Below are 26,047 nucleotides of genomic sequence, written 5' to 3'. Positions count from 1 at the left end.
CTTGATTTTCCTTAGTTTCAAACTACAAAAACTACTATAAATTAAAATAAAAACAGAAAAATACACAAACGGGAACATTCACCTTTACCTGGACAAGTCTAGAACACAGTACACAATCATTATCACAGGGGATGATGAAGTAAATCCTGGATAATTAACAAGTTCTCCCGACTATCCTCGTTGTTGTTCCGTTAGCGATTGACACAACCAATATATACTGTGCGGTACACCAGTTACAGTATAATATACAGGAAGGTACTACAAGTAATAAACATCGTTTCACTACATGTGCTGCCAGTTTTACTTTTCAGTCTTCTTTATTGTGATAAGATGAGAGATTTATGTTCCTCGCCCTTAATATGACTGTCATAATTAGAATTTCCATACTCCGCATTTTTTCGGATATGTTTGGGTTTTAAGGGTGTCCGTTGTTGTTCCCAACAATAGAAAAAATTCTTAGAATGATTGAACCTTTAAAACCTTATTTCTTATTGGACTTTTGAATATTGAGCGTATCGAATGCCTTGATAATTCGGTTGTTAAAGGTTAAAAAGTAAATGTTGCAATGTATAAGCATTGACAGTTTTTCAGAACTGCTAAAAATATGTGAATTTTTTTTGCTATTACACAATATGCAAATGTTGATCGAATATTTTCTTTAATTGAAGATTTTCCTATATGATGATTAAATTGAGATATCAGAAACATATCACAAAATTTAGTGATTTATTGCCAAAGAAGTCAGACTCTCTTTTTCACCACGGAGAAATTTATATGTAGATATTTTTATATTCTATATACTTTTTAACATACTTTTTTGAAGATTTGCTACTATTTTACATAAAAATTATTATATCAGTCGTTTTTAAATCAAAATTTAGTTTTATTTTAATATATTTTAAAATGCTTTAATAATTTACATTTTTCAATATATTTGAGAATTGCTTTGTTAAGAATATTTAGTAAAATGAGTGGATTTTAGAAACAAATTTTCACTGTCAGAGTATATTCTTTTATAATCGATTTATCTATATTTAATCAACATTATTGGTTTATCTGGTTATCTTATAAATTTTAATTGTTTAAAACTGTTATGTATGTCTTTGGTAAAAAGTTACTTAGGACAAATGAGAAATTAAACTGACATGAAAATTTACGAAAAATGAAAATGAAAATAATCAGAAATACAAATATGACAGGTCAGTTTCACATTTACTATTCACTTATTTTGTCGATTAAAGTCAGTATTTCAAATTTTAACTGTTCAAAATTATTATACACCTATAAATATGTATAATGAGCAATAATTTTTAGTCATTTAAATAATACCATTCACATCACAAGTCACTTTTTTGTATTAAATATCGTCATAATTGACAAATATACAATATTTTCCACTCACAATAGGTTACTATATAAATTATGTTATATTTTTCAACATAACTGTTATATAAATTCCAAAATTTAAATAAACTTTAAAAAGTGGTTAAGATATATTATTAGCAATATTCTGGTCCATGCAGTTTGCAACCCACAACTCTTCGAAGTCACATGGGTGGTGTGTTCATCAGGAGAAACATAAAATGGCGGTTTGTGTTGATCGGTTATTCTTTGCTCAGTTATTTATAATAAATCCTTTATATAAACTATAATAGTGCTTTGAATGGTATAACAATATTAATATATTAAATAAACAAAACTGATTTTTTGTTTTTAGCATTGTCGCAAGAAACTAAGAAGCTTCTTCACTAAATTGTAAGTTTCTTAGAATAAATAAAAAATTAAACGAAGGAAGGAAATGAAACGAATCAGAAATGTAACTAATAAAGGTTTGTTTCGCATTTGTTATAAATTAATTTTGCATATTATCATATCGATGGTGTGTTTTTAAAAGTACAATTACAACCTAAATTTATAGGTTATAACGTTTGTTGGAATTATTTCCCGATGTTTCGTTAGAACGAGTGGCTAGCATCTTTGGAGGTCTAATTTGGCTTGTGTAAAAATTTTTGTTAACATACACAATTGCTTGCTTCAATAATTGGATATCATAACAGAATGATTAAGGAAACAATTAAAATTCATAAACAGAGAAACAACTTCAATAGAAAAGAAGAAACATTGAAACTTGATAAAATATGGACACCAGAATTCAAAAAGACTAAAATTGCTAAGCAGACAAGAAAGACCAACAAACAGAATAAAATTTCTTGAATAACAAAATTGTCCAAGTTGTCATCAGACCTTTGAAGATGCTAGCCACTCATCCTAGCAAAATGTCAGGAAATAATTCTAACAAATAAGGACCTACAAACCAGGACAAATATAGATATAGAAATGGCCACAAAACTCTTAACTTTTGCAATTACAACTGTTCAGTTTTATATGTAAATGTAAATGTTGGACACAGTCTAATAAGTTTTAAATTTTGTTTTATCATACTAATGGTTACCTTACAAAGTTTAACTGTTTAAAATTGTTGTGCATATGTTTAGTATAAATATTTATGCTTTATCACAAGTTGCCTACAAGGTGTCTCTTCAGTTTTAAATATTGTCACAATTGGTATCAATCTAAAATATTCTTCATTCACAATGAGTTAGTATATAAATTATATTATACTATATTCTTTAACTTAACTATTATATAAAATTATTTTAATAAATTGGATAACTAATATGGATTTTGTTTTTAGCATTTAATGAAGAAACTAAAATCCTCTAAAGTTGTAAGTTCCTTAGGACAGATGAGATTAAACTGGCATGAAATTTTATGAAGAAAGAAAATGAAATGAATTAGTAACGTAGATATAAAAGGTTAGTTTCACATTTACTATAAATTAATTTTGCATATTACATACTGAGTGTGTTGAAATTGATGGTTGTAATTGACTGTTCACTATTTTATTGTGAAAATAAAAATTTTCATTAATATATGGACAAATAAATGTTGAACATGTAGTCTAATACATTTTAATACAAATAAGAAATTAAACTGACATGAAAATTTACGAAAAAAGAAAATGAAAATAATCAGAAATACAAATATAAAAGGTCAGTTTCACATTTACTATTCACTTATTTTGTCGATTAAAGTCAGTATTTCAAATTTTAACTGTTCAAAATTATTATACACCTATAAATATGTATAATGAGCAATAATTTTTAGTCATTTAAATAATATCATTCACATCACAAGTCACTTTTTTATATTAAATATCGTCATAATTGACAAATATACAATATTTTCCATTCACAATAGGTTACTATATAAATTATCTTATATTTTTCAACATAACTGTTATATAAATTCCAAAATTTAAATAAACTTTAAAAAGTGGTTAAGATTATATTATTAGCAATATTCTGGTCAATGCAGTTTCCAACCCACAACTCTTCGATGTCACATAGGGGTGTGTCCATCATGAGAAACATAAAATGGCGGTTTGAGTTGTTCGGGTATTCTTTGCTCATTTATTTATAATAAACCCTTTATATAAACTATAATAGTGCTTTGAATGGTATAACAATATTAATATACTAAATAGACAAAACTGATTTTTTGTTTTTAGCATTGTCGCAAGAAACCAAGAAGCTTCTTGACTAAATTGTAAATTTCTTAGAACAAATAAAAAATTAAACGAAGGAAGGAAATGAAACAAATCAGAAATGTAACTAATAAAGGTTTGTTTCACATTTATTATAAATTAATTTTGCATATTAACATATCGATGGTGTGTTATTAAAAGTACAATTACAACCTAAATTTATAGGTTAACGTTTGTTGGAATTATTTCCCGACGTTTCGTTAGCACGAGTGGCTAGCATCTTCAGAGGTCTAATTTAGTTTGTGTAAACATTTTGGTTAACATACAATTCGAAGATACACAATTGCTTGCTTCAACAATTGGATATCGTAACCGAATGATTAAGGAAACAATTAAAATTCATAAACAGAGAAACAACTTCAATAAAAAAGAAGACACATTGAAACTTGATAAAATATGGACACCAGTATTCAAAAAGACTAAAATTGTTAAGCAGACAAGATTGGCCAACAAAGAAAATAAAATTTCTTGAATATCAAAATTTGTCATCAAACCTCTGAAGATACTAGCCACTCATCCTAGCAAAATGTCAGGAAATAATTACAACAAATATGGACCTACAAAAAAGGACAAATATAGATATAGAAATGGCCACAAAACTCTTAACTTTTGCAATTACAACTGTTCAGTTTTATATGTAAAAATATTATTATTCATTAATATGTGGATAATAAATGGATAATTGAATGTTGGACACATAGTCTAATAAGTTTTAAATTTTGTTTCATCATACTAATGGTTATCTTATAAAGTGTTAAAAATTGTTGTGCACATGTTTGGTATAAATATTTATGCTTTATCACAAGTGTCTCTTAGTTTTAAATATTGTCACAATTGATATCAATCTAAAATATTCTTCATTCACAATGATTTAGTATATAAATTATATTATATTAAATATTCCTTAACTTAACTATTATATAAAATTATTTTAATAAATTGGATAACTAATATGGATTTTGTTTTTAGCATTTAATGAAGAAACTAAAATCCTTTCCACCACAGTTGTAAGTTCCTTAGGACAGATGAGATTAAACTTGAATGAAATTTTATGAAGAAAGAAAATGAAATGAATTAGAAACGTAAATATAAAAGGTTAGTTTCACATTTACTATAAATTAATTTTGTATATTATCATACTGAATGTGTTGAACTTGATGGTTGTAATTGACTGTTCACTATTTTATTGTAAAAATAAAAATTTCTATTAATATATGGATAAATAAATGTTGGACATGTAGTCTAATACATTTTAATTTTTAAATTATACTAAAGGTTATCCTACAAATTTTAACTGTTGAAAATTCTTTTGCATCTGTAGCATATATATGTATGTGGGGTAATTAGTTTTGGTTATTTAAATAAGATTAGTTATCACAAGTTACCTTCAAAACATCTTTTTAGTATTAAATTTTGTCACAATTGACTAAGAAACTAAAAAGTTCTCCACCAAGTTGTAAGTTTTTCAGAACAAATGAATAATTAAACTGTCATAAAATGTTATGAAAGAAGAAAATGAAGTATTTCCAGATTAAATAGAGGAGAATTTATTTTGAAGATCAATTTTTTTAGAACGTTAATTGCCGCAAACCACATTTTGATATCCTTTTCTAGAGACTTCGTTTTTATTTCAAATAGAATAATTAAATTTAAAATTTTTGTAAAAAGTTATTTCAATTTTTAGCTTAAAATTGTCATAGTAACCAATCTAATTTACAAATTCGTCTAATTTCAAACCTTATTTGAAGACATTTGACGAATAATATAACATATAATCAATTAAATTTGTTTTATTTTCATTTTTATTCTCGGACTATGTTGAAAAAATGTCACTAATTTAAAATTTTCATAGTGATTAATAAATTTTAAAGCATTTTAACAAATTTAGAGATATTTTTGAAGTAATTTGATTATTTGCTTTAGTGATTTTTGGCTTAAAATTGTAAAATTTCCAATTTGTTTATTGTCCAACATTATTTGCCAAATTTGATGAATGAATTTAATTAAAATTTTCTTACTAAATTTTAAATTTTTATGTTTTTTAACAAATTTAAATATATTTTTCAAATTAATTCAATTTTTTCAAATTTTTTTTACTGATTTTTGGCTTAAAATTGTAATATTACAAAATAAAATTTGTCTTATTTTAAACATTATTCAATGAAATTTAATGATTTTTTTTATATGATTTATTGGTTTCGTTTCATTTTTTTTACTTAATGTTTAATTGTCTTTAGCTAAGATATAGCTGGCAAATTATGATTTTTATCTTTAAACGTAAACGTGCTTCCATCTTCCTATCCCTTCTTATTAATTAAAAAATAATGGAATATGACTAAATTGATATTTTTGTCTTTAAAACATTTTTATCAATTGTACATTTATTTAAAAAGTTATATTAATCATTTTCTATGAATTGTTAAGTTGAGTCAGTTACAAAAATATTAAATATCACTTCTAAATTAATATTTTCTTTCTTTATCTTTAAATGTTTCTTTATTCTTTTTTTAATATTACTATTAATTATAATAAAATTAGAAATACACTAATTTTAGATTATGAAAACCCTGCGACGAAAATATTTCATTGCGACATTAAACCACCTTCCAGTAGTATTCCCCATGACTTTCAAATAGTTTGTGTAGAATTGAAATACACCATTTAGAAGGTCTTTTTATTTTCTCTTGTCAAAATTAGTATTGAAAATATAATTAAAATTAATCATCTGAAATTATAATAAATTATACTCGGTTACCAAGAACTAAATTGTAAAGTTTTTAGTGTGTTGTATTATAATTATATTTTTTATGTTTTTGTGTAATTTTTATTATTTTATTTTTAATATTAATTTTTAATAAACCATTTATGTATTGAAAATTAAGATATTCTCTACAATCCCCACTTCCTCTTTAAACATTTAAGAGTCATAATTATAATTGAAGAGGGTTTGTCACGGCGTTGACGTTTCAGGTTGTAATTGACCTCTGTTACTTGACTATCTATCATAAAATGTTTGTTAATTACTTTTTGAAAATAATTAGTAAATTGAAATATTGTATACATTAAGTATATAGTTATAATATTTTCTAACGTTTGTGGTCTTTTTGTTTTAGGTATCAGGATCACTTATCCGGAAACCACTCGTCGAATCTTATTTTCTTCAGTCAGTAGAACCAATTGTTTGAATCAATCAACTAGCACACCACAATAATTGAAAACTTCCGAGTTAGAACTCTCAGAACATTATTAAAGTCTATACTCATTTGGAGATTGACATAAGCACGAGTTACTCAGAATCGTTTTGCCCGAGTTGTGGACTTCATAAGTAATTTTATGTTTTTAGTATGCAATTTGTCACAGTGTAATTTATTCCTTCAATAGTATATACTCACTTGTGTACATGTTTAATTGTCCCAACTAAGGTTTATAACCTACTGGTCCGTAAACATTGGAGTTGATGAATTGACAATTCAAACATGTATCTAAAGGCTTAATTATAAAAGATTACCCATTACAGTTTTTATGTAGTTTATGAAGCTTAATTATCTCTTATGCATCAGTTGGAATAAAGACATTTTCTTTTTACCTTATCGAGGGGTCAGAAGGTCATTTTAATGTGTTTTTGATTTAACATATGACACTGGACAGTTGTCTCATTTAGTTGTGTTGAGTAATTTTACCTAATTTTTATCCTCGATGGATTATAAATCCTATTTACTATCTGTCCATGAGGATTTTCCTTAATTTTTCATTCTTTCATACTAAAGTTATGATTGTAAAAAAGTAAGTGGTGTTTATAATAATTTCATTATGAGAAGAATTTCTCAAAATATTTTTCACTAATAACGATATCATTTTTTATTTCCTTTCTAATTATTAAATAAATCAAATTATTTTGAAAGTATTTTATGGCTAGCAGGGATTCTTTCTCATTTGTATTATGATAATATCACCCAAATCTACTCTGATTAATCCTCTAAATTTATGTGAATAATAACAAGAATTATTATTCATTAGCTGTTGAAATTTTGGTGGTGTAGATTTATCATTTTACCAAGCACTGTGCCTAAGGTTGATCCTTTTCAGATTTTTATGCGAATAGTCTTAAAAATATCGCACTTCCAATTGTGGACAGTGAATCATTTTTTATTTAATAATCGAATTCAGTGTTGTGGGCAATTTGTTATTGGTACATTTCTCATTTTATATCAAATACCTTTTATAAGGATCTGCATTTGCTGCTCGTACACACCTTGTTTGTAGGCAACAAATCCTTTCAGCGATTCGGAAGTGCGACAAAGCTGTTCTAATATTGACGTATATGAATATCTTCTTTACTTCAGATGAAGTCTTATCACCCGAATTATATGGAAAACCATGAGGAGACTTTTCTAAATTGGCAAATAGGCCTGTTTTTTTTTCATGTCGCGTTCACTTAATGACCAATATGACACTGCAGGTTTAAAAACGGAACTAAACGTTCTCATGATCGATAACAAGCGTTCCACAATCAAAATTAATTCCCAATCACCATATTCCTGATATTGAGTTGTTGAGTCCTGATGTCCGTTTTCTCAGATCTTGAAGGATGGCCTCATGTACTTAAAGCAGACGTTGCACTCGAATTCCTTGATTAATTGCTTTTTCAACTGGATGGACTTTATTCAGTAGCCACAGTGAAAGTGAACCTGAGTTAGTTGAAGAAGACAGTGTGCCTAGTAGTTATATTAAGCCGATTCTGTGACAATAACCAATCATAATCTATGTTGTGGGTAAAAACAAAAAAAGTCTTATTTTCTTTATTAAACACAGCTTTCCACGTAGGGACCTTATTAAATAAGTTCTAGTAACTGTTCATGCGTTGCTACTGCAGTTCTACTTCGGCTGGCAATCCTTTGGAGTGTGTACCCCTCATTAGGTAAACGGTGTGTTACTTCAAAGGGTCTGTGATACTTTGCTTTCAACTTCCCTCCATTCTACAGCTGACCATTTTCAACAACTCTATCACTAACAGCGTATGGTATTGCCGGAACTCTTTTCTTATTTAAGTCTGTAATTGTTTTACTAGTTACTTTGCACACGGGATGATGAGCTTGTTGCCTAAGTACTTCAGTGTCCACGTCACTGGTCTGTATTGGCATACTATTCAATAGTTCCCTAGTTGCTTTCAGACGTCAATTTTCCAAAAATTAACATACATGGCACCAATTCTGTTGTTTTGTTCACAGTTTTTCATAAAACATCTAAAATATCCAGCCAGTTTTAAAAATTGACTAACACCTTTTATATCTGTAGGAGCTGAACTTTTCGCGAAGTAGGCTTTTCAGTACCTTTTTCTATTACAACAACTAAATATTCCACAGATGTTTGAAAAAACTTACATTGTTGTATATTTAAAACAAATCTGGCCTTCGAAAGGGCACCAATAACCTTTCTTAAGTCTAAAATTATCAAACCACTAACGGATTTGTCGTAATTAGACCGGGTTTCCAGAGTGACAGAATTATGGCTGGTGGAAAGGGTGGTATGATTGACGATGTTAACTGCGAAAGGAATGTTTTTACAGAGAAAAATCGTTAGGATATCGGAATCCTAATTTTTTTCTCTCTGATGCTAATTCAGAATCGGTATCAGAGGGTGCTGCCAATTCCGTTTCGGCTCTCCCAAAATAAACTTCGCTCGCCAAAAATCGCCTCAAAACGTGTTTTAATCCCTCTATTTTAATGGAACGCAACTTACATAGATGGTTCAGGTAATGAGTGGCTACCATTCAACATTTTAAAATTTGTCTTAACTAAATAAAAAAAAAATAAATAAATAAAGATTACAAATATTTTTTGTTAGCAGCAGTATAACTTAATATCTATGATTTTAGCGTTAAAAATCTACTTTTTCCTCATCTAGCTTATAAAATATCGTATATAGATTACAAAAAAATATTAATTTCTATTATCATAGGGATAAAGTTGATTATATCAATATAAAATAAGGACATTTATGCATACTATCAGGCCGGGTGGTTGTTTAGTTTTTTTTTCTGCTGATGTTTGTACGCCATGTAGACGTCTGCCGTGATAAATATAAGTTTTTAATACTATTAGGAATAAAACATGTCAATGGCAGACATGGTCATTTACATTCAAAATTTATATTTTTTGGAATTTTCAAAATTGTCTGCCACTATGTTAATCGCGTGATGGTCGTCTGCTATTGGTATTTTCTGATAGTAATAATATTATATTTTTAAATTTCCAAGTGGCAGACGTGGTCAAATGGATTCGAAATAAGCGAAAAAAGGATACCTGTCTTACATGCGCACTACCTGCGTCCGCCATTATGGGCTTAGTGAGTGTCCATCTAATGTAGGGTAGGTATAGAGGCCCCAATGCACAAAAACTCAGGTCTGGTCAAATACAGATAGTTATCCGCCCACGGGCTCTTAAACTACTACGTAGATGTTTCAGGTAATGAGTGGCTACCATTTTTGAATGCGAACTTTTTTTCCTCTCTTGGGAACACGATGCTTTGTTTTGAGGGCCTTGTGGATGATCGTTAGATTGTCTGTGAATTTTCCGCCATAGAAACATTTTCTGCCATAGGGACGTTTCCATTTTTCACAATAACTACCGCAGTTGGCGCATCGACGTTTGCGTTTTCGGCAAACTTTTTTTTCTATCAGTGTTTATGATTATTACTTCCCCACATATTTTCTTCTCATTCTTGGTGACCTTTACAACCGCCAGTTCCTCCATTTCTGCCACATCTATATCTCCTTCGTATTTTTTGATTATCTACTCTTTTACTTAACATTCCTATACCGCCCTTTTTATCCTTTACCGATGCATCTACGTATATATCTATTCTCCTTCCTATCCAGGGGGATAGGAAGAGAAACTGGGGAATCTCTTCCTAACTGTAACTTTCCATTTCGTACCTGGATGTACTCGTTCTATCACCTTCAACATTTCCGTCTCGTTTCTTTTCTTTCTCATTTCATTGAGGCTCTCCCATAGTGGTGCACACCCCGCAATCACCCTCAGTACTTGTGTTGAGACCGCCCCGTATGCACTGGTTATTGCTTTCAGGTCTCTCCATACTGTCCATTATCTTTTTTATTTTTTCTTTTTTTCGCTCCGTTCCGTCTAGTACCATTGGCACAACTGCCGCTTCATATATCGTTTTTAGAACTAACTGTCTGCGATTGGATATAACATATGAGCTGAAAAGTCCCGGGCCTAACAAAGAAATCACGGTTTTCTTTGTTCAAAATTAGCTTTATTCATCAATGTAACCTCCATCAAGGTCTGCAAATATCCAGTAGTCGCTAGGAGCCAAATCTGGCGAATGCGGTGGATGTGGGAGCAATTCATATAGTTTTGCCGATGTTTTGATTGACTTGTGACTCTAACAATTCTGTATTCTGTTTGATTCGATATTTATCTATATATATTTTTAACTGTTTATCACCTTAAAATGTGTAAACATCACAAAGATTCTTGATGAAGTGATTCAAATGATAGCCCCTATCATTTAACGTTCAATTTAAACTAAAATAATCAAACCACTACCGGTTTGGTCGTAATTAGAATGGATGTCCAGGATGACCGGATTATGGTCGGAGGAAAGGGCGGCATCACTGACGATGTTAGAGAGTACTGCCAATTCTGTTCCGGCTCTCCCAAAATAAACATTAAGGCAATGGTCACTCTTCGTTCGCCAAAAATCGCCTCAAAACGTGTTTTAATCCTTCTATTTTAATGGAACACAACTTACGTAGATGTTTCAGGTAATGAGTGGCTACCATTTTTGAATGCGAACTTATTTTTCCTCTCTTGGGAACACGATGCTTTGTTTTGAGGGCCTTGCGGATAATCGTTAGGTTGTCTGTGAGTTTTCCGCCATAGAAACATTTTCTGCATAGGGACGTTTCCATTATTTACAATAACTACCGCAGTTGGCGCATCGAGGTTTGTGTTTTCTGCAGACTTTTTTTTCTATCAGTATTTATGATTATTACTTCCCCACATATTTTCTTTCCATTCTTGGTGACCTTTACAACCTCCAGTTCCTCCATTTCTGCCACATCCATATCTCCTTCGTATTTTTTGATTATCCGTTCTTCTGTATCTACTCTTTTACTTAACATTCATATACCGCCCTTTTTATCCTTTACCGACGCATCTGCATATATATCTATTCTCCTTTCTATCCAGGGGGATAGGAAGAGAAAGTGGGGACTCTCCTCCTCACTGTCCCCTCTCCATTTCGTACCTGGATGTACTCGTTCTCCCATATCCAACTTTTCCGTCTCGTTTTTTTCCTTCTCATTTCGTTGGGGCTCTCCCATAGTGGTGCACACCCCGTAATCACCCTCAGTATTTGAGTTGAGACCGCCCCGTTTGCACTGGTTATTGTTTTCAGGTCTCTCCACACTATCCATTATCTTTTTCATTTTTTCTCTTTTTCCGCTCCGCTCCGTAGAGTACCATTGGCATTACTGCCGCTCCATATATCTTTTTTAGAACTACCTGTCTGCGATTGGATATAACTGAAATAGTCCTTTTTCTGGGGACCTACTGAACAATCCAGATTCACTTTTTTACAAATGAACAAACAAAAAATAAAACAAAGAACTCGCAGAAATATAGTATGTTGCATCAAGGCTGGGCACACCAAATATCAGTTGGATATATATATATCAACTAACCCAACCTTATGATATATTAATATATATCAAATTAATATTGAGTATACCCCCGTTCGCATCAATGACTGCTTGGAGTCGCTGGCCCATAGAAGCAACAAGATTCTCGCAGTAGTTCCGCCTTCTGGTTTCCTCCCAGACCTCAATGCAATGGTTGTGCAAGGCCTGGGAGGTGGGCTCATTCCGTTTATAACAGGCATGTCTTCTGCCGACCAGCAGCACTCATCCACCCTCAAAGATTTACGGATGTTCTTCCGGAACGATTACTCGGGAAGATGTGGTTTTTGTCAAACCGAGTACCATTCCTTCGCCAAAGTTGCAACCTCCCATGATCCGACGATTTGAAATATTTTTCATCAGAAAACACTGGTGCTAAAATCAAAATAACGATACTGCTCCGCAAACTCTACACGTTTTTGTTTATTTTCGTTGGAAAGTTGCCTTTGCTGGCCTAAGGTTATGTATCCCCTCTTAGTGTGGTGCCTTCCTGACCATTGTGGTACTGACGCCAAATTCTGCCGCAAAATTTGACGTGCAAGTAAACGGATTTGCAGTAACGGCATTTACCAATTGCCTCCTTTGGACTTCCCCTATTAGAGGCGGCGGGCCCGTCCGCGGCAGAGTGGTTACCCGGTGTTCCGCCTCATAATTTTTAATCCATCTCCAGGCAGTTTGTCTCTAAAAGAGAACGGAAAGATTCGTTTTATTTCAAAAAATTTATAGTATTTATATTTACCCAAATGAGTGTAAATATTAAAAAAAATGTATAGATTAGGTTTTCAAGTCTTATAATTTTGTAATTACTATTATTTAATATTTTTATAAATAAACAAATAAATTAAATACCAATAGATAGATAGAGAGATTTATTGGTGTTTAAAATCAGATACAATTTTTATACAAGTCAAAAGAAAATAAAAAGATAACTGATTGGATACAACAAGAGATGGATTACAGATGGTAAATACATATATAATACTAAGGACATTAATAGGTACAGACTAAAATTAAAATTGTGGACATATCAGAAATTCATTAAAATAATAAAATGCATTTTTTAAAAATAAATCTTTGGTGCGTTTTTTGAATTGTTCAAAGTGCAGGCTTTTCATAGTTACAGGTAATTTATTATAGAACTTTTGGAGCATAATACATAGTGAAGGTGCATGACTTATTTAGACAAATATTTGGTAGACATATTTGGTTCTTATTGCGAGTATCATAGGTGTGAATGCTGCCGTGGTTTCTGTATGTGGTTTCGTTTAATTTGGCATATAATAAACATTCGAGTATGTAAATTGAAGGCAGCGTTAAAATTTTAAGAACAATAAATACTTGTTTAGCATCTGCCCTATAATGTAATCCTGTTAGTATTCTTAAAGCCCTTCTCTGAAGAGAAAACAGTCGGTCTGCATGACTTGAGTGACCCCAGACAAGTATGCCAACGCAATATTGGAGTATATAAACGAGAAATATACAAGCATTGTACCTTCACATCTACATTGCATTTAAGTTGATTGAGTAGAAATATGTTTTTTATTAATTTGTTTGCTACATATTCGATATGATCCGCAAATATCAACCTTCAGTCAATAAATATGCCCAGAAATTTTGTTGATTTAATATTTTGTCGTACTGAGAATATCATATTTTCAGTTTTGTTTTCATTAAAACTCAAAGAATTGGCAAGAAACCAATCTTTTAGGATTTCAACATTTCTGCACATCTTCAAGTGCAAGCTGACTAGTGAATCACTTTGGCACAATATAGATGTCATCAGCAAATAGAATCAACTCATTTTCGTCTCGAATTGGTATAACATTGATATAAATCAGGAAGAGTAGTGGGCCCAGGATTGTCCCTTGGGGTACTCCATTTGTAACTGTTTTTTTACTGAAAATCTTCCCCCAACGTATATTTGTTGATATCTATTTGTTAAATAACTAGTTATAAGATTAATACTCGGTCACAACTCCATAGTACTCTAGTTTGGAAATCAATGCCCGATGGTTCACGCAGTCGAGGCTTTACTGAGATCACAAGAGGTCAATCTGCCTCAAAGCCTTTGATTATATAATCAATAAGATTTATACAGGCTTTGGTGGTACTTTTTGCCAGTCCTAAATCCATATTGATTTTTTATGAACAGATTATTATTTTCAAAATATTTTGTGAGTTGTGATCTTAGAAGTTGTTCAAAAATTTTGAATAAAGCAGGTATCAACTATATGGGTCTATAATTGTTTATATTTTTTACATCCCCTTTCTGAAAAACTGAATTAACTTTACATATTTTAAAACAGTCCGGGTATATATAATATTGTAAATGAAAATAAAAAAAAAAAATAAGATTTAAGATATTTATTGAATAAATATCTATAATATATTAATTATAATATCATGCAGTTTACCCCAGAATTACATGTAGAGGCTCTCTTGCTCCGCTACATACACAGTTCCTTAAAGAAAAATAGTAAAAATAAAATTGTTGTACCAGACCGACAAACAACAGGAAACCTAGTAGAACGCCCCCAAACATTGATAACAACAAAGATATTGAGGACAGAAGCACGGAGATTTCTGGCGAGAACCTTTACAGATTCTGCCAGGGAAGTGATCTGGAATTCCTTCTTGATCTGGGAGTTTCGAACATGATATAGAATGTCCAGGGAAGTCCTGAGCAGTCGCATACATGTTCCTTCGAGTCGAGGGAAACTTTCTGCGGTACCCCAAATTGGGATTGCATAAGTGGCAATGGAATGGATAATTGCGTTGAAGGCACCCAATTTGGTGGGATGGGAAAGCTTCTTACACATGAAGAAAGATTTTAGGGAGTTGTAGGCGGCAAGAATTTTGTTTCTCGCAGCTTTGATTTGGTGTGACCAGGAAAGTTTCCGATCAATGATTACGCCAAGATACTTGGCTTGGGGGCTCCACTCAATGAAATGGTCATTGATGTGGATTTTGGGAGGGTTGCGTCGCTTATCCGAAATTAATAAAGCGACAGATTTGTTGGCGTTTATTTCTAAATGCCACTTAGAATACCAGTTCAACACTTCGGGAAGGAAGTGCTGGATATAGTTTCGGGAGTGTAGTACAGCAGGTGTGTACGAAATCAGGGTAACATCATCTGCATATGCAGCTGTGAGAACTCTGGGGTCGGTCGGGAAGTCACAACAGTATTGTTATTGGGTAATTGGGATCAGATTGGGATTGGGAGGTTTGGGTCGCAGAAATCTCCTGTTGGAGAGTAGGAGATTGTGCGGGGGCGGAAGTGGCAGCGGTTGCGGGAGGTGCAACTACTTTGTTGGAAGTTATTTGGGAGTAGGAGACTCCAGAGGTGACAGGGGCCATAGGGGGCTTGGGGACCGCAGTTTGGAAGGTGGAGGAAGATTTGGATTTATTATGGGGTGCCTTTGGACAGCCTTTATAGTATGCCCTGTGTTCGCCAGAACAATTGGCATACTTGGGCTTGGATTTGCCAACTGCAGATCGAAGATTTTTTGTGATTTTTCATCCCGGGAGAGGTGAACGGCCACGAGGGGCCAGAGGGTAGCGACGCGGCGCATACGGTGAACATGCATCACCGGGAGGTCATAAGAAAGAAGTTCATTACGAACATCTTCCTCGGAAACGGCTATGTTAACACCTCGGATGACGGCGACAAGAAGTTTGTCAGCCGACAACTGGAAGGTGTTATACGGGATTTCTTTCTGTTCAAGGATCCTCGTGGGATTACGATAGTCCTTGATAGAATAAGGGCAGATTCTAATGCCGTCCGCATTGTTGCGTGTGGTCTTGAAAGAGATATGTTTTCATGGCTTCCAAAATGGATGGCCATGATTTCACATCCCGTATCTAGATAGGAACCGGAGAGGTTTGGGAGGAAGGATTCTGGGCAGGCTGTCCAGGTGGAGGGGCAGGGGTAGTGTCTTGGATGTCTTGGTCTCGACCAGGGAACATAAAGGGCCAAACTCTTTAATCAGGGCGGCGATCTGCTTTTCCTGGAAGGAGATCTTGCCCTCAAGAGATACGATGATCTCTTTTTGGGCAAGTATTATCTCCTTCTTCTTGGGCATCACGAAAAATGCCCAAGAGAAGGGTACCTGAAAACTACTAAGAAACTATTTCATATGCAAAGCGTGTTTGGTCTAAAAAGAAATTCAATTTTCCCTCTCTGAAGCCGTATTGAGTCTTGCTTATCTGTCTGCCAGTTTCGAGAGGAATGAGGGCAAGTTCTCCTGTACCAGCGGCACTCATCCAACCCCACAAATTGATACAAATCCTAGCCGATCTAGTATTCGGTATAATGTGGTTTTCCTGATATCGAGTATCATTTCGCCGCCAAAGCTGTAACCTTCCATGCTGTGATGACTGGAAGAACTTCTCATCACAAAAATAGTAGTGGAAAATTTAAAACTTCTGTATTCGAGGGCAAAAGCCAGTCTTTCCCTTTTGTTTCCTTCAGACAGTTTAATTTTTGTAACGGGCTGACGATGATGTATACCTTGATTATGGAGAGTTCTTCTTATTGTGCTTACCCCGAACTCTGCAGCAAAATTCGAAGTTCGTTGAAACCCGTCTTCAACAAACGCATTCATCATTCTTTCTGTTTGGTCTGCCCCTATCAAAGGTGTTCCTACCTGGGCGCGATCTATTGATGGTACGATTTTCTGGCTCAAAATTCCTAATCCACCTTTGAACAATCATGATTTATGTTTAAACATCTGACAAAGTAAATATATTATTAACCCACGAGTTCTCTATATGTTCTTCGAAGTATATATTTATGAGGTCTAGGGTCGCTCTTTCCTTTCTAATAAGATATCGGAAGGTCGTAGGGTCTGTTTCTATAATCACATTTTCTTTGTAGGGGTTTCTGGTCTTCATCACCGCTACAACTTTTGTGTTTTCAAAGCTTTCCTCAGTAAGCCTTTGCTTTATATCCTTGTTTTGTCTTATTAGTTCCCTTAGAATATCTTCTTTGTGGCCCCTCTCAACACCCTTAATTATTAATTGCGGCTGAGGGTGCTTTGGGTTTTTCACTGTTATGTTGTGTTGTTTTTCACCCTATTTTCTTTCTTCTTTCTTTCTGTCTGTGCTTTGTAAAACCACCGTGTCCCCCCTGCTTCTTTTTACGGTCCTGAAGATTTCGTCTAATCCTTCTCTTTCTAGAGCTTCCCTGATCGCGACCGTTGGTGTTCTCGTCGCCTTCTTTGATTCCTATTATGAGTTCGTGTTTTTTCTCTGGGGTCTTCCACCCTTCTTTCTCGGTTCCTTGTGGTATTGTATGCTTGTTTTCCTATGTATTGGCCAGTACTTTGTCAATCTTTGATTCTAGTTTCTCTATTCTCTCCCCTAGTTTCTCCTCTCTCGCGACTTATTCCTATCACCGCAAGGACATCCGCATACGCCACTATGCGTTAAAATATATCTTTTTTTAAGCCACCTTCCGATTCTAAATTAAATTTAGTATGGCGTTCAATTTGTCAATTTGTAATATTAATCCTTCTCCATTTCATGTCTGTGAAGACCATTTCTCTCCATCACATTTCTCTATAACAAGAAAAATTCGTTATCTTTAACCTCAAACAGTTCCTTTGCCATCATTACTTTTTCATTTTCATATTCCTCCCACTTTTAGTGATCTTAATTTTAATGTTTTTGAAAATTCATTGTCCAATTTGAATTCTAATTCGATTTATTTATTTTTATGTTGTTTGTTATTGTTGTTGAAGTAATTTATTGTGTTGTATTTGTATCTATTTATTTATTTTTGTTATATATAATATATAGTATACAGAAGACTGATGTATTTTTATAATGTATAATAAATAATTTGTAATAAAAATGTTTTAATTCTATAACTTGTTTTATTTCTCACAATTCACCCTATAATATACCAATAAATTTGAATTTGAAACTATTCCCGCCAATTTTGTCAAAAGTCAAATACAGAAAACTATAAAGGCGACATCTATTGAATAATTAAAACACTACAAATCAATTTATCGTTCAGTGTTGTTTCTCATTTTTGGTAAGACGTTGGTACTTCTTGGGTGTTCTGTGATATGACACCTATGGAACGATCTGCCCAAAGATTATACACACTATTCTCTGTAGTAAAATTTGGTGACCAAATAAACGTTGACAGCGCCAAATATTAGGGGAATCCCGTAGGTCTAGGTTTATATTCATTTTTTAATTTTTATTTATTAAAATAATATTTTTAATAAAAAACTCAGACTATTTAATATACATTTTTTATTTTTTCAATTTTTGGTTAAGAATCTGATTCTCAATGAAACTAACAGTGGTGTCATTAATATCCTTCGAAACGTTTGTGAGGTTTCTATTTGCCATTATAAGTTTCAATTTTTGTTTTGTTACTAAATGTTTTTTGTGTGCCCTCTTAGCTGCTCTCGTAATTTTTTGTATTGTGCACTCCAACTCAACGTATTTCTTATTTAATCTGATTGCTCCCCTTGGACCTGAAAATAAGGTTTAAATTAACAAATAATTAATAAGAAATTTTTAAATGAAGCAAAATATTATGTGATAAATATAGTGGATCAACTGACAAATTTAACTATGGCTCTAAATTTAATTTATATGATTTTTTTGATCAAACTTTTCTTAACATACCGATATTTTTAAGAATGTCGTATATATGTATATTTTTTTCAATAGACTTTTCATTATGTTGAATGTCTTCAACGGTCCGGTTAAACTTACGAATGATTTCAATGTTGACTGAAAATTGGTTATTAATTTGGTGTACTATATTTTCTTGATTTTGTTTTATGTGATCGACAATATTTGTTATTCTTCGGTTATCTTCTGCATCCATATTTCCAGTAATTTGTTTTATTATAGTTCCTAGTCCGTTTACTAGACCTCTTTTACTTCTATCTGTGTTTATTAAATAGGATTATTTTTTCGTCTATAAGATTAATAAGACAACTTAAAACTTTAGCGTAGTTTTCGAGGGTATTTTTGTATCTAGTACTATTATTGATCAATATTTTTATTTCTTTATAATAATTCACTAATTTTTTGTAATTTGCTATGATTATAGAAGTATCATAATAATGTAGAAAAGTATGAGAAAAGTTTTGCAACTTGGCTGTTCCTAAATTTATTGAAAGTATACCGGGGTTATCACTTACATCTGTTTCTGCCATTATAGTTGTCCATTGGACAGAGATGGACATGCAATCGGAAATGTTTCATCTTTAGTTGGTCTCTTTACATTTTCTAAATGTTTAAATGTTTTCCTTTTTTCATCGATTTGTAAAACCTTTTCCTTTTTATATTTATTTCTTTGTTTAGATCTAAAATTGCTTTTTTGGTTAATAGTTTCTTCAACAATATATAAACTTTATTCTGCTGATCAAGCGGTCTCAGGTTTCCTTTGGAGTCATCGTATTGTGCGATGTAATTTCTATCTATATGACAACAAGGTGAGCTATTATGTAGAAGCCTTCAAAGCAGAACATCAATCAGACGTAAATAATAATTGAAGAGGTAAAGATCCTGTGTGCAAAAAGGGGAACAAATCTTGCTACTGATTTAGCTGGTAAAGTGGAGGGTGACACAATTATTTTCTCCAACGTCCAACTTGTACCAGATTTAAATAGTAATCTCCTATCAGTCAGTGAGGTTATAGATAGATTCGGTACAGTAGTATTCGACAATAATTGTGTAAAATTTGTACATGGAAAAATATCTTATAATAAAGAAAATGTTGCCCTAGAGGGCTCGAAACAAAAGAATGGTTTATACACTGTAGATTTAAATATCAAAGAAGAAGCTATGTTATTTCAAAGTTTTAGAGTGGCACAGCAAAATGGGTCATTTGGGCTTTAGTGATCTGAAAAAGCTACTTAAATTTTGTGAAGGAGTAGACAATTCTCTGGGGAAAATGTAAAGAAGAGTTTTGTGAAAAATGTGTGAGAGGGAAATTAATTAGGAAACCTGTTAACACAGTACGAACAAGGGCTACAAGACCATTACAAATAATTCACACTGATTTGTGTGGAAAAGTGTGTCCAGCAACATTTGACGGAGAAAAGTATATTCTAACATGCCATGATGACTATATTCATTTTTTAAAAGTTTATTTACTGTATACAAAGGATGAAGCTGAAGACTACATTAAAGAATGCATTGAAGAATCTGAAGCTTATTTTAATATGAGCTCAAAAATAAGACTGGACAATGATGGTGAATTTACAAGCACTGTTTTTAAGAATTGGTGCAGGAATAGGGGAATACAACTCGATTATACCATCCTTCACTCACCACAATTAAACGGCAAGGCTGAAAGAGTAAACTTGACTCTTTTTAACAAGGTTAAAGCCATGCTGATCCAGAGCAAAATGAATAGCAGAATGTGGTGTTCGCCCCGTCTGAATTTAGAAAGAGACAGTAGAACTTTGTCCCATAGTGAGAGACTTACTGTCTCTCTCGCAGATGATGTCTCTTTCAGGATTCAGGTGGATCGAACTCTTTTCCTGCTGTATAATATAAAAATGAAAATATGACTAAATTGAGACAAGATTAAACCAAACAACTCTGTTTCTAGGTTGGCAAATAGTGAAAATATATGGCAAACGATGTGAGTCAGAGAAGTTAAAGAAACCGACAGTTTAAATAATGTTTTGGCCTCTAAAAAGCAGACACAGTTCAGTGCTCCATAGAAAATTGCCTTCCAAACAAATAAGTATGTTCACATCAACTAAAGATTCAAGTAATTCTACTCTAAGCTACAATTAACATTATTATAGGAACTGAACAAAGAAAAAAGCAAATTAAGGAATTGTTGTAAATATGCCACTCACAAACTTTTGATTAGTTTTAGACTGCATATTTGTTTTCAGATCTACTGTCAATCTCTAATTGAAGACAAATTTATGAATGAGATTTTTAGTTCTAATATTTTTATGTAGAAATATTTTTAAGTAAAACGGATTCCACTTTATATTATAACTACTGACACATCATTTCCTATGTTTGTAAATTGTAAATATAAAATATAATCAAATGTTACTATAATGTTTGTTATATTGTAGTGTACTATTTTTTTCCTCCAATTTAAATTGATTTTTACTATTTTCAAATAATTATTATACTATAAATATATACTATTATTTTATATTTTTAGGTGACATTGACTGAAGATGCATCGGCAATGAATAAAATAGTTTAAAATTTTTGTTTTAGGTAAGTTATTTCTTATATTTCTTAATAAATAAAATAAAATTATACTTGGATACTATGCTTTGTAATTCAATAATTTAGTACTGTAATGTTAGTAATGTTATTTTGTAGGTTAAATAGTCTGCCGGACCATTGATTTAACCAGAATAGACTCGGCACTTTTTAGGTATGTTAATTTTATTATATATACTAGCTGACCCGACAGACATCGTCCTGTCAAAAAAATTTGTAATCTGGCAGTGTTTTGTTCCTACCTTTTTTATATTCTTTGCAAAAAATTATCCTGAACAGAACCGTCACCCTGGTAATAATTCGGTGTGAATTAAAAATAATTAAATAAAACACTATAAGCATTTAAAAGTAAGTAAATTTAATCATGCAAATCATAATTATTAACAAAAAAAATCAGTTCTATTTTCATTGTAGTGCTTTGTGATAAACGTTGGTTTTTGTTTGATTACCTGACGCATAGACAAACAAATCTGATGGTTTTCCAATACGGGAACAGGCAACATACAATTGACCATGTGAGAAACATGGGTTTTCCAAATTAATACCACAAACACTTAATGATTGCCCCTGGGACTTGTTTATGGTCATAGCAAAAGCAAGCCGCACTGGAAACTGTAGTCGTTTAAACTCAAATGGCACATCAGTCGGTATCATTGGGATGCGCGGTATGAGAACATCTTCTCCTTTATACTTTCCTTTCAATATAGTTGCTTCTATCACGTTGTTTAGTAGTTTTTTATCGCTAACCGTGTGCCGTTGCAAAGGCGCGGTTGGTTGATATTTCGCAACATTATAATTACCGATCCAACCTTTAATTGAAGATTGTGAGGTGGCAATCCTGGCAAATCCAGCGAGTTTAAAAATTCCGGTGGATAGTTAACTACATCGTCTTGGTTAGTTGCCGAATCAACTGATTTATATATCCTCGATTCGCCTGTAATTTGTTCTTGAATTTTGAAATTTAATTCATTTACATCAATGTTTTTGGCTGCCAATATAGCTGGTTCGCTTAACCAATCATGGTTTCTGTAATTTTGAGCAACATCTGGAAATACCTTCTGAATGAGTTCTTCTTTTGATTGAGTTAAATGACAAAAACTTTGAGGAAAGTTAATGCATCCAGTCAACATGTCAATAGGAAAATTGCCATTACCAATGTCAATGAGTTGTTTAGAGAATATGTTTCCAGATTGGTCATTTAGCAACTCAACACGCATATTCTTGCTTAAATGAAGTACTTTGACATATTTCCACAAATTGGATGACTTTAGACATGCGTTGAGTTCATCAGCTGGCGTTGATCGTGGAATCACTGGCAATGTTTGACGAAAATCTCCTGCTAATAAAATCATTGCACCACCAAATCGGTTCTGATTGCTCCGTAGATCTTTTAAGGTTCTGTCTAAAGCCTCCAAAGATTTTTTATGTGCCATCGTGCATTCATCCCAAACGATCAATTGACATTGCTGCAAAACCTTTGCCATTGCAGAGTTCTTCGAAATGTTGCAGGTTGGAGTTTCATTGCTTTGCATATTTAATGGCAATTATAGTGCTGAATGGGCTGTTCGACCACCTTCAAGCAAAGTTGCTGCGATTCCCGACGAAGCGAGTGCAAGTGCAATTTTATTTTGTGAGCGAATTGTTGCTAATATTAATGAAATCAAAATAGTATTTTACACTACAAGGGAAGAAAGTTTGAGGTGGCGCGCAGGGCAGGGCTCTCAAACTTTCTTCCCGTGTAGTGTATACTATTTTTCTTACTACCTCGGCTACGCCTCGGGCAATATGACGCGCAGGGCAGGAATCTCAAACCTTTTTCCCGTGTAGTGTATACTATTTTTCTTACTACCTCGGTGGAAAGTACGTATTTTGCTCCCCGGTTCCACGACAGAAAAATACTATTTTCTGTCGTGGAACCGGGAAGCAAAATACGTACTTTCCACCGAGGTAGTAAGAAAAAGTTTTTCCTGTACCACCAGGTGCATCTAAGAAGTAAATCCCCCCAGTTTCATCATTTGTTACTTTCATAAGAGTATCAAATACATACCTCTGTTGTTCATTCAACAGTGGAAGATTTGTTTGAATTAATTCTTTCAAAGTGTTGAGATCATACAGTTTTTCTCGGTGCAACTCTTGGTTAAAAGCATCATGCATTGGACGATTGGGCGCGGCCAGGCCTAATTGAATTAATAGTTTGTTTGACATCATCAAGCACATGTCTTCAATTAAAATCAATGCTTCGTTGTAAATTTCTTCACTGATTTGCATATTTGGATTTCCCATTCTATTCCGTATTTGATACAAAATATCATCACACATATAATCTTTGTACTTGATCCACAAATCAATTGTGTTTGATGGGAAGCATGTAGATATGATTATAGAAAACAATGTTCGTATTTGATGAGCGTGTGAAGATATTACAGCATCACTGAGAGTTTGATCCCAATGAGCGTCATTTTCTAGCAATTGTAAACGTTGACAGGCTTCTCTGTAGGATGCACACAATTCACCATCAACAGTTCGTAAATGTTGGAATGATGTTGGGCCACGTACATTGACTAATAGCAGTCGTAAATAAAAACATTCACCATTGCTTGGATGTACTGAATAAATTCGACTAATCGCATCGGTGAAATATACATCTGTGTATCCTGGTACTGGTTTTCCTTGTTTCCGTCGTATAAATCTCCTTGAGGATTGATTCCAAGTATAATATTTTGGCATTTCAGAATATAGCAATGTTTGTGCGAAATTATCGTTTTGACATGTCTCAAAAAAAATTGTTAATGTAGTAGATGGTGGCTGAGCAGCTCTTTGACCTGCGTTCTCTGCTGTAAAATACACTCTTTGTCAATTTTCTAAATGCACAGCTAAGTGAATTACAGAAAGGTGTCTCTCATGAATTGGAAAAGAAAATATTCGCCAAATTGCTTCATTACTACTAACATAGCGGCCCATTTGGTATTGAGTAACTTCATCATTGGAATTCTCTGCACCAATTCCAATCACAGCCATATCACTCTCTTTGGTTACATATTTGCAAATGTATTTAATAGATTTCACTGAATGGCAAGATTCAACATTGATGTGTGCTTTGAAGGTCTTTGATAAAATGGGTGAATATGGAACAATCCAGCGATTATCTATCTCAATATCTTGTTGATTTATTTTTACAATTGTTGATCTTCCATTGTCTGCTGTCGATCGGCGACGATACAGTGGATAACCGTCATTACCAGTAATTGTTTCCGATATTAATGTCCGTGGGTATCGTTTCAAACATTTACCATTCATCATACACGGTGAATTTTGATTAAGAGTTCCACAGGGACCATGTATCATGTTTTTGATAACTACCTCATTCAATCCAGGATCTACTTGTACATTAGGGATTTCAGCTGATATCACTGCATCAACTTCATTTGGCCTTATCTTTTCAACCAACCAAATCAAAATGTGTGCATGTGGCAATCCTCGTTTCTGTCACTCCACAGAATACATCCAGCAGCGTGTCTCTCCAAACACATGATGTTTTACAAAGAAATCCATCAAAGATTTCAACTTTTGTCTAAAGACTCTGGCTGTAATATCATGACGATCAATGGGTGATTGCCCAGGGAATAACTCCTGCTTGATTTCTACCCAGTGCGGATTGCATGTAAATGTGATGAACAAATCTGCTGTATAATAACGCATAATGACGAACATACGACATGGCATCTTGAGCATATTCGTGCATATGTCTAGGGCTTCCGATGTATGTTGCTGGAAGAATTCTGTGCATTGCCATCTGTATTAATCGCATCTCGAAGGTGAATATACTCTTCAGATCGGAGTTTAGTTGAGATTCAACCTGATAAATGTTAATCTCTCCGTTTCAATTTTAGCATACATGTCAACAACATATTGGTGATATAATCGCCGACATTTCAATATGTGATTGTCTTCATTTTCCCGAATCATTAGGCGGTATGAATAATATTTCATTGAACTTACTTTTTTGTTGATTTCAGAACCTGTAAATATATTTTGTTTTAATAACATTGAAATATAAAATTAAAATACATAATATATTGACTGAGATATTATCACCATAGCTAAACTAATATTTTAATTACCTGTAATGGGATTGATCATTTTTATTGAGAAATCTTAGCCATCTTCACCTTGCCAAAATATAATGGGATATTGCAGTGCATCATATGAGCGGGGTGTTTTCTTTATACGTTGTAATTGATCATTCCGACGATGTAAAACAATATCACGGGATTCAAAGTTTTCTCCAACTACAACGATAGCAACTTCATCAATAGGTTGGTGCATTAAAACGCCTTACATGTTGACCCGTAGGTGTTTTATCAGCTCTGATTACAATTTTGTGATTATCAGATGGCATCAGATCAAGTGCACTTTTAAACAATATAATCAATTGATTGTGTTCATGAAAAAAAGTTTGTAATTGTTCTACAATAGGCCTCTTTACTAAATTGTTATATGCA

The 26,047-nt window shown here is 32.9% G+C and overlaps 1 protein-coding gene and 1 long non-coding RNA gene across 2 annotated transcripts in view; one reads left to right on the top strand and one right to left on the bottom strand.

Annotated features, from left to right (window-relative positions):
* Nucleotides 1-23,204, bottom strand: part of LOC126266346 (uncharacterized) — a 183,910-nt gene extending 160,706 nt beyond the window's left edge. The window contains exon 1 of the mRNA XM_049970274.1: nucleotides 21,995-23,204. Coding sequence (XP_049826231.1) covers nucleotides 22,271-23,077 — 807 coding nt within the window. The 5' untranslated portion in view covers nucleotides 23,078-23,204 and the 3' untranslated portion in view covers nucleotides 21,995-22,270. The remainder of the gene's footprint in view (nucleotides 1-21,994) is intronic.
* On the top strand, nucleotides 1,524-4,704 carry LOC126266362 (uncharacterized). Its single transcript, XR_007548767.1, has 3 exons — nucleotides 1,524-1,666; nucleotides 1,718-1,829; nucleotides 4,577-4,704. It is a non-coding gene; the product is annotated as an uncharacterized LOC126266362 (long non-coding RNA).
* Nucleotides 23,205-26,047: the final 2,843 nt, after the last annotated feature.

This window comes from Aethina tumida, chromosome 8 (genome assembly GCF_024364675.1).
Source record: "Aethina tumida isolate Nest 87 chromosome 8, icAetTumi1.1, whole genome shotgun sequence".
Classification (NCBI taxonomy): domain Eukaryota; kingdom Metazoa; phylum Arthropoda; class Insecta; order Coleoptera; family Nitidulidae; genus Aethina; species Aethina tumida.
The sequence above is the reverse complement of the archived record's forward strand: the minus strand, read 5'-3'. Positions and strand labels throughout refer to the sequence as shown.